At 40.2% G+C, this 10179-nt stretch overlaps 2 protein-coding genes across 4 annotated transcripts; both read right to left on the bottom strand.

Moving 5' to 3' along the window:
• On the bottom strand, positions 756-3503 carry LOC109830002 (nuclear pore complex protein NUP43-like). The gene is made up of 2 exons (XM_020397134.1): positions 2748-3503; positions 756-1285 (listed from the first exon to the last, which is right to left on the bottom strand). Exons 1-2 carry the CDS (start codon positions 2951-2953, stop codon positions 1087-1089), a joined length of 405 nt encoding a protein of 134 aa, XP_020252723.1. The 5' UTR covers positions 2954-3503; the 3' UTR covers positions 756-1086.
• Positions 4374-9084, bottom strand: LOC109830000 (protein NRT1/ PTR FAMILY 2.6-like). Of its 3 annotated transcripts, none has more exons than XM_020397129.1 (4): positions 8906-9081; positions 8584-8801; positions 5798-6330; positions 4374-5168 (listed from the first exon to the last, which is right to left on the bottom strand). In XM_020397129.1, the coding sequence occupies exons 1-4, from the start codon at positions 8979-8981 to the stop codon at positions 4430-4432; spliced, it is 1566 nt and encodes a 521-aa protein (XP_020252718.1). In that variant the 5' UTR covers positions 8982-9081; the 3' UTR covers positions 4374-4429. The 3 variants fall into 3 exon arrangements, with proteins under 3 accessions (XP_020252718.1, XP_020252721.1, XP_020252720.1); XM_020397132.1 differs by having other exon boundaries at positions 8910-8986; XM_020397131.1 differs by having other exon boundaries at positions 4515-5168; positions 5779-6330; positions 8906-9084.

Raw genomic sequence — 10179 nt, 5'->3', positions numbered from 1 at the left:
TTGTTTTTCTATTTAAGAAGAGTCATGTAACCCCAAAGAAGAATAACTTTTCATCAATAAATTTTCTCTTTTTTAATATTTTCTTCGTGGATTCGAATATCGTTCTTTGTGGATTCAGAGAACATCCTTGATGGATTCCGAGGCTACAACTTCCGCGTTGCGTCAACTTCTAACTAACTAACGTATAATAATCTAAATCTCAACTAATTTGGAACGAATGAAATCGTCCATGTTCTCATCTCATTTGAACCAAAATAACCTACAACAAATACAGAAGGCCGGTGGTCTCTTAATTTCCTTGTCGGTCCCTGTCAGTCCCCTTCTTCTTGTACAATTTTTCACGTATCTGACTGATCGAGGCGCCTCGGTGGTCCCTTTCCTTGCCAGTACTAATCTTTCTGTTCTTAGCGTTTTAAGGCCTCAACTGCCGTTGACGTGTTGTAAGGAGGAGTTGTGGGAAAATCTCTCTTTTTTGCTTTGTGATCGAACGGCCAAGCAATGTGTATTGATTTTGTAAAATGCTTGCAACGTTGAGCTTTGGGGTTATATATATATATATATATATATATATACTAATCTTTCTGTTCTTAGCGTTTTAAGGCCTCAACTGCCGTTGACGTGTTGTAAGGAGGAGTTGTGGGAAAATCTCTCTTTTTTGCTTTGTGATCGAACGGCCAAGCAATGTGTATTGATTTTGTAAAATGCTTGCAACGTTGAGCTTTGGGGTTATATATATATATATATATATACATGTAACTGCAGTTGTAGGCTTGTAGGCTACCAAACATCCACTAAAAGATTCAAAAGAAGGGCAAATCTCAAATGCTTATTCATTTCATTCAGCAAAACTTCTGTTTTATGTAGAAGTTTGGAAATGGCTTGCCTATACAAATGATATAACTGGAAAAAAAAATTATCTAACAGTTTTTCATCAATATGGATCAATTACCATGGTATGAAAATAAATAAATAAATGCTAAAGCCTAATTTGTTTTCTGTTCATTTAATTAAAAGTGCCAATATTAGCCATTGGCATGCTACTGCATTAATATAATAAAAAAATATTTCTAACGCATAGCAACTATTTTATGTAGGAACTAACTTCCCTCTATTAGGAGGTAGAATGCATAAGACAAATGGGAAATGAAATGTTATAACATATGTTGAAATGAAATGTTGTAGAATATGTTGCTGGCAGAGATTAAGCGGACATACCACACAAATATGCTTCCGTGAAGGATGAATATCAATAGAATGCACCATGCTAGGCATATTGCCTCGAGCCCTGCAGCATATGCACTCTCATAAACTTCTGTTGTACAAAAAAGAACAGAAAGAACAAAGATCTTTTTTGTGGTAATAGTAGTGATATGCAACACAACCTACAGCAGATTTTAAGACTAGAAGGAAAAAATTTCATTTTTCAGAGACATAAATAGAAAAATCTTTTAAAAATAAACATTTCTTATTTGAAGGTCAAGACATTTATGCTTCACAAATGTATGTGATAAAACAGAGCTATTAACATGGAATTTCCGCATACGCAGAAAAAAAAAAACTAGATATTTGAGGTTCTTGTCTCAAAAGATATAAGGCCTATAAATAATTACTTCGACACCAGCAGTCCCTTTTTTCTTCTTTTTTATTTTTTTCCCATACAACCATTGAAATCCCTATTCCAAAGATAATCTCGCACTGATGGAAAAGATTCAGCAGTATCTACAGGATTTGAGTGTCCACTCGATATACCCATTTGCGTATATCAACTATAAATGTGTCACTAGTAAACCCTGTAAAATAACAGATGCAGTGGCAAATAACCTTTCCTACAATTTTGTGAGACTACAAATGTGTCACTAGGAAACCCTGAAACATCACTGATGCAGTGGCAAATAACCTTTCCTACAATTTTACGAGCCACTAATTAATGAGAAGTTTTCCAGTCTCTCAATTACATGAAATCCTCATAAAATTTATGATAGAATACTATACTGATATAAAGGATGCTACATGCTCATGGTAAAGCCAAGTCAACAAATGAACATGGGTTTCATGTAACCAGTCATAACCTTACATCACATGTGTCAGTATTCACGAACACTTGTTAGTTTTATATGTTGGGACACATCAGCAACATAGATAAGCTTGTAAAGTTTAACAGGCATATTGTAACTCTTTGACAGCAAGATTTCTAATTTATCAGAGTCTGCGTTGACTGAGAAAGACACTAGTGTGAATGAAATGGACAGGGATTTCACATATTGACATAGGAACTAATGTTGGACTAGATGAACCTATAAAATCTAGACAACTGTTGAGGAAGAGGAAGGAACTGGCCATAAATGATTGTTGAGAAAGCTTGTGCGTCAAAAAATCAACACACAGAAGTTCAATGGCAAACAACACTATATACGGTGTTGTTCTTAATGCCTACTAACCATTCTCTAAGCCGTAGTCAACTCACTATTACTACATTTCTGCAGCAAGGAACATAGAAAACATTTGGATGAACAAAAAAAATCCAACAAGCCACTGCTAAACTTCAATCCCCATGAGCCTATTCAATTTAGAGTTACACGCTCTAAGCAGAAACCCATATTAATTGGAAAGGCTTTCAGTGCAACACTACTCTCAAAATGCCAACATGATTTCCATCCTTCCTGTTGCATGATATGCAATACAAGAATTCAAATTGCTTTCGCTAGCCCCTCCTAGATACGAAAATGTGCAAGCATAATTTCACTCACCAATTCCCTTTCAACTGAGACACGGCTCCACCGGGCCTTCTCTGATCCCACCACTGCAACCCAAACCCCAAGCCGCCCGTCGCAAACTCCACATTCGACCCCCACCGGACCGAACTATACCCGACCAACCCGTTACTATCTGCAACCCGCTTCCACTCCACCCTCCCCCCTTCTCCAACCCCAACCAAATTCACCCTCCCATCCATTCCCACACTCACACACTCCCCTCCCCCCTCCACAACGTCAATACTCGAAACCGAGCCCCGGTGTAAAGAGGTTTCAACCGTGGGGCCCGAATCGAACGACCCATCAACGGGGTCGAGGAATGCGAAGTGGAGGGTGCCGGAGAGGGTGGAGAAGACGATGGATTTGGGGGTGGGGGATTTGAGGGAGGTGATTCTGGAAGGGGAGGGGATTGAGGAGAGCAGATGGAGGTTTGGGGTTGGGGAGTCAGGGTTTGGGGTTGAGAGGGAGTGGAGTTCGATGGAGGAGGACGAGGCGGCTGCGGCTTCGGCGGTGGCGGGCGACGGCGATGAGGCGGGAGAAGGGGGAGATTGGGGAGAGGAAGCGGACGGAGTCGATAGATTTTGATTGGGGGAATTGGTGGAAGTTGGGGTTCGACATTTTTTAGGGTTTTAGGGGATTAGGGCTTTGGCTAGGGTTTATGACTAGCAAATTGGGGGGTTTTTGAGGAGGGGGACTTCCAACCGCAATGAGTCACACGCACAGGACTGGGACAAAATCCAAAGGTTTTATTTTCATAGTTTATTTCTTATCCTGCAAATTGTCATAATTAATGGTTAACGAACAGTCACTTCGTTAATTTTAACTATTTTCTAACAATCTGAATCAAATCGATTAAGTTTGACTATTGTCGATTTGTTGGTTTTTTAGGTGTAGATCGGTTGGGTTAAGGAATGAGCTGCTTTCATATCGTACATCTCCTATTTTTTCAATTTTGATACTTCAGCTCAGAATTGAAGCCAAGACCGTGTGTGGGAGTTATATTGAAATCTTCAAACTGTCCGGATTCATATATACATCTCCTAATTAAAACACCGGATTTGTCCAATTAATTAACTAATGAGCTGAATGTTTCAATCTTATAAGTTACGAGCAATGAGAAGAGAGTTGTGGACCGATTGGGGGAGGTCGTGACATTCCTAAAAGCGAAACTAAGACGACGATATTATGACAATATTCTAAGATCGAACCTTCGTAATACCATTCTTATTTATTCAGCGAACAATTTTTTGAAACAGACCCATTTCAAAAAAAAAATTTAAAACCGACCTTTTTTTTTATTTACCAAAACCGACCCGATTTTGTGATTAGCAGTTTAATTACCTTCCTAAATAGTCGGGGTTGTCAACCCCGACTATTTAGGAGGGTGTTAAACCCTAATTAGAAGTCTTAAACCCTAAAAATTAATGTCCTAATAGTCGGGGTTGTCAATCCCGACTGTTTAGGAAGGTAAAAGTCTTAAACCCTAAAAATTAATGTCCTAATAGTCGGGGTTGTCAATCCCGACTGTTTAGGAAGGTAATTAGACTGCTAATCACAAAATCGGATCGGTTTTGGTAAATAAAAAAAATGGTCGGTTTTAAAAAAAAATTGAAATGGGTCTGTTTCAAAAAAAATTCTTATTCAACACATTGCATTAATGGTGAGTACATGAGAATTCAACTCTTCCCTCCCTTTTTCCTCATATACAACCTCGCACACGCAACAAAACACCCAAAATTCACCGCGCCAACTCCGGCCATCAACCAATACACCTTATCCAACCTCGACTCGTTAGCATTATCCGCCATCCACCCGTCCAAAAACCGCCTAATCATCCCAATGCCCGCCGACGTGGCATAACTCCCGACCCCCGATTGAAGCGCGCTCACCGCCATCCCGGACCCCTTGAACGACTCCGGGAACTCCTGATAGAAGAACGCGAGCTGTCCCGGAAAATGCAGTGCCTCGCCGAACCCTACCAGCATAAAACACGGCACAAGCCAAAGAACGGAAATTGGTTGAGCATCGGTTTGGAGGTCGTGGAGCCGCTTTCGTTCGGTTAGGGCGCCGTAGACCATGGCGAAGGTTGTGATGAGAAATCCGAAGCCGATGCGGGCCAGGGGGGTTGGGTGTTGACCGGTGAGGAAGCGGTGGAGAGGGTAGAGGAGGTAATTGAGGAGGGGGATGGAGAGGGTGGCGGATAGGATGAGGAAGATGGAGATGGAGCCGATGGGGATAGTGAGTCTTGGGGTGAGATGGAGGTCCATGACGAGGGCTTGGAGGAAGGAGGCGGACATTTGGAGGCCGAGGTAGAAGCTGAGGATTATGCCAGTTGTGATTAGGGGGACAAGCCGGAGGAGGATGGTGAGTTCGTCTTCTTGTTTGACCTCTCGTGTCGTTGCTTCCTCTTGAGACCTGTAGAAAAATTATGCATACAAAATCACATCAGAACACTCTGCATATATTGAAAAATTAACTACTGTTAACCATAAGTGTATATATTCATGGTCTTGATTGATCATTTGAGCATATAATGGAATGAGCCAAACGCACGGGATATAATAAGTGTTAAGATATGAAAATGAATCAAAACCATCAACAAAATAATAAACTCTATGCTAAAAATTAGTGGTTTCTCCCCACTTATTGTGACAATGGAGAGAATTCAAATTTGTTGATCTCCTAATTGCCCCCACTAACCCTTGTCATGTATGGCCTAGAACATACTTCTCACGCACAAGATGTTCTGATATGATCAGTGCCTGTTGTACACGCACAGCTCTAACCCACATACGCTCACACAGATACACAAACATGCATACGCGCATTCAAGCACACGCACACACCCATACACATGGACATGCATACACGTATCCGCGCACACATCCGTGCACATATACATGCGCATGATGATGCATGCACACAAACACACCCATCTACCCATACAAATCAGTTTCAAAATAAAGATTATTCTCTCCAAAAACTTTTTTTAAATACTACAAAATCCCAGCTCATAAGATCATACCTTCAAAATGAAACCATACCTTGGACACTCAATCGTGGTTTGCGGTTCAACTGCTCCATCATCAACCTTACTGCAACACAGTAGCCTTTCAGATGACTCCGACGCCGCCTTTCGCTTCCCCGCCCGTGACAATATCTGTCGAAAAATATCGACAAGTGGATTCTCCTGCGGCTTAGGATGCCGATAATAACGATTCCCAAGGAGAAAGATGACGAAACCGACTGCTGCAATTACAGCGCACACGCCAAAGCCCAGGACCCAGCCCAAATTAGCCTGAATGTACACGATCCCGACGATGCCGATGATCGAAGAAATGTACATCGCGACGAGGTACCAGCTGAAGAAAGTGTCTCGGTCATTCTCGTCACCGAATTGGGCTGCGCCCATAGCTGCTCCGGTGAACCGGGTCCCGCCAAGGCCCACGGTCATTAGGGCTAAGGCCATGAAGAGTATTGCGAACTGCCATGTTGTTGGGCCCTGGCAGGGGCTATATGTACAGGACGGTGGCCTCAATGAGGGGAATATGGCAGTTAATGTAAATAGAAGCATGCCCTGCATTAACCACCGATGTTTAAGATTGTTTGACTATGCTTGAATCCAGAAATATGAGAAGAGTTTGACTTCACACCTACCAGAATTTTTTTTTTTTTTTGGCGTGTTGTCAGGATTCTAATCCCCTCCACTACAAAAAAAAAAGATAGTGCAGGGAATCTGATATACTATAGTAGATGGTTAATATTTTTTTATGCAAATTAGGAATGAGCGTAATTTATAAAGATACGATGAGTAATGGATTTCAAATAAATTATAATTATCTACTAAATAATTTAAATGTCTAAATGTTATATACTTAAAAAATTAACTGCATAATGTTTTGCATCTATTTTTCTAATCAGTAAATTCTCAAAGCATCTTACTCCGGTTACTCAAAAAGTTGACTGTCAAAAAATATTTGGGTATCTGTCCAGCCATATATTTTATGAGAAATTTGTTTTCAAAGGCAAAACAAAGGCTCAATATATTCTAGAATAGAAACTAACACCGTGGGTGGTAGATTAAAATATTGAACTAAATGTTTTTTTAAGAAAAATATTGTACTAAGCGTTTACAAACGAGCACATTTTTTTTGCTCCCGTCCTTTCTCGCGTACACGTAATCCCACGTGCTTTCTTCTCTCTGCTATCTCAAAAGAAAAATGACCATTGTAAAGCTCTATGTTATTTTTTTATATTGGATAAATTACGCCCCTATATTCAGTGTTTTGCAGTAAACTCTCAATAGCTTTCAAAATCACATAGAAAGAATTTTGAAGGATAATCTCAGCGAAAAAAAAAGACAACTACGTACGGATCTATAGGGCACAAGAAAGAGGAGAATGAATGACAAAAAAATAAAAGATTTCTAATTCTAAGGTTGAAAATATAAAAAAGTCATAAACGGATTTTTTTTTTTTTGAAAGGTAGGAGTTGCACGAGCCACGTTTGATATAATTGTCTTACCTTTGATGGTTTCCTGCAAAAATTATTAGGGGTTTTGTGTAATTTTGAAAGTGGTTGATGGTTTAGTACAAAATGCTAAAAAAAAGTCTTGGGGTTTAGTGTAATTCTGAAGGTTATCGGGGATTTACTACAAAACGCCATTCTTAGGAGTTTGGTGTACTTTTCCCTTTTATTTTGTCATTAACAAAAGTGCAGGGTCTCTTTTGGGAACTTGTGAAGAGAAATTGTGAGTTATTTACGTTTCTTACAGTATAATTATTACTATTCATCCTAATATTGATTGCTAAAAATTGTGAGTTATTAGGTATCTTGCTCTTTTGTTCGTGGTAATATAAAATTAGTATGAACTTTTTTATTATTATAATTATTACTATTGATCTCAAAATTAAGGGTACAACCCTTGAAGTTGGACATTTTGCACATAAGCCCTTTGCTTTTTTTTTTAGGTCACAAACCCCCTTTAATATTGGGTTTCTCACAAAACTCGTTGACTTTCAACTTTTTCTTAAAAGACGATGATAAATAGATTTTACTTAAAAGAAAAAATATCATCAATTGAATTTTTTTCATCTAAAGCGTATTTTAATTATTTGTCACGATAAAAAGAGTTGAAAGTTCGGGAGGGTTTTGTGAGCAACAAATTTTTGGGGCCCTCAACCTTCAGCTTCCAATGTTTTTCAAAATCCCTTTTTCTAAACGTGCCAACAACAATTTTTCACTAGTAAGAGCATCTCCAACAGCTTCCCCATCTTCTTGAAATACTCAATTTTGGAGAATATAGAGCTTTTTTTTGGTCCAACAGATTCCCCATCTCATTCCCCAAAATAGGGAAGGAGGAGAAAAAATAGGGAGCATTCCCCAAATCTGCAGTATTCTCCAAATTTTTGGGGAGAGCTTTATTATTGTAATAAATGCGATTTTTCAAAATGGGGAAGCTGTTGGAGTTGGAGCAAAAATAATTTGGAGAATATGACTTTTGTTTCTCCATTTTGGAGAAAATTTTGGGGAAGCTGTTGGAGATACTCTAAAAATATCTTCCTCATGATAACTTTTACCACCTTCTGTGAAACTCGAGTTAAAACCCTTTAGGGAGATTCATTGAAAATATTGAAAATATCTCTGAGAACCCCAAAACTTAAATAGGGAGGATTTTGTGGCATTTTGAATGTTAAGGAGGTCATCTCCTGAAACTCGATCAATAAAATAATTTAAAAACTAAAAACAAAAAAAAAGGCCAGAATATTCCAAGGCTGACAATTGATTACAACCGACAAGGGAGGGAGCAAGCAACGAGGGAATTAATTACCAGGAAGCAGGCAGCGCAAGCAACGCTGATGACGGCGAAGCAGCTGAGGCAAGTGTCTGAAATGACGCCTCCGACGACCGGAGCGAGGTTGGTCGAGCCGACAAAGACGCTGGCGATGACGCTGCCGTCGACGGGCGAGACATTGTATTTTTCCATGAGGTAGATGCCCGAGTTGGCCAACGTCGCGTAAGCCCCGATCCCTACGCCCACCACGGCAGCTGCGTGCGTGCGCGCGCGCGTGCGTGCAAGCAATTACAGGGTTAATTAGTTCGCACGGAGGGGAGAACGCACGTGAGAGAGGGGGAGGGAGAGAGAGAGAGACCTACGATAAACGGGAAGGTTTTCCGACCCCCAACCACTGGATCCGCGTACGTCATCAGGGCCTCATCGATTGCCATTGCGGTGATTTGAGAGGGAGGGGGCGTTAACGAGGGGGGGCTACTTAAATTGAAGTAGTTACTGATGGGTTTTTTCCATATTAGTCCCTCACATCTTCATATTTTGAAATCTTGGCTACGTGTTGATAGTAGTGTGCCTAGGGCCAGTTGGGGTTACTACAAATGAGAGGGTTATATTAACGAGTGGCGTTACAGGCACACCCTGCACTGTATCAAGAGAGGAGGTACGTGTGACCGGTGGGGTGACTGGGGGTGTGCCTGTATCATTTCTTTATATTAATTCCGTTCAACTTCAACCGCAACCATAAATTGACATTTATGACCCTCACCTAAGTAACCTAACGTAACCAGACTCGTTAATAACCCTAGCCCAAAACTCAAAACTCATTAATTACCTTTCTTCCTCTTCTTATCTTCTTCTTCCCCGTCGAGAATTATTCATTAGCAACCAATCCTTGATAGGTTCCATTAGGACAAAACCCTTCAACCTTCCCACGTGTATTGAATAAACACCCTACTATAATTGGTGATGCGTGTAATAATGCTCAGCCAAAGGATCGGAGTAGCTTCTTCAGTAAACACGTACGCAACGGTAGGGGTGAGCACGGTTCGGTTCGGGTCGGTTTTTACCAAAATTTGAACAACCGAACCGAACCACCTACAATTTAAAACCGAACCGAACCATTACAAATCGGTTCGGTTCGGTTTGTTCGGTTCTAACTTCATCAAGTATAACTTCACTTCAATTTATCTTTTATATATTATTATTACCCTATGCCAGCATGTATTTATTTTTTAACTTCACTTCAATTTATTATTCTTGCTCATGTATGTATACTGTTTTTAAGTGAAGTAACTTGTCCTTTTGGATTAAATACTAGACTTTGACGTTGTAATTTTTTAGTAACGGACTTTCTTTGTCTTTGTGCAGCAAGCTTTGACTTTGGTCTTTGTGGAGACAAAAAAAGGAGCTGACTCATTAGAACATTGGTTATGTATGAATCAATTCCGTGCAACTGCTATTCATGGTGATCGAACACAGCAGTAAACCCACAAATCAAAGGCACAAATATATTCGGTTGGTTTGGGTCGGGTCGGTTTGAAAAATTGTCAACCCGACCTGAACCGTCTTACTCATAAAACCGCTTTTTTCGGGTCAGGTCGGGTCGGTTCGGTCGGTTTTTTCGGTTTGAACCGA

This window comes from Asparagus officinalis, chromosome 2 (genome assembly GCF_001876935.1).
Source record: "Asparagus officinalis chromosome 2, Aspof.V1, whole genome shotgun sequence".
Taxonomy (NCBI): Eukaryota; Viridiplantae; Streptophyta; class Magnoliopsida; order Asparagales; family Asparagaceae; genus Asparagus; species Asparagus officinalis.
The sequence above is the reverse complement of the archived record's forward strand: the minus strand, read 5'-3'. Positions and strand labels throughout refer to the sequence as shown.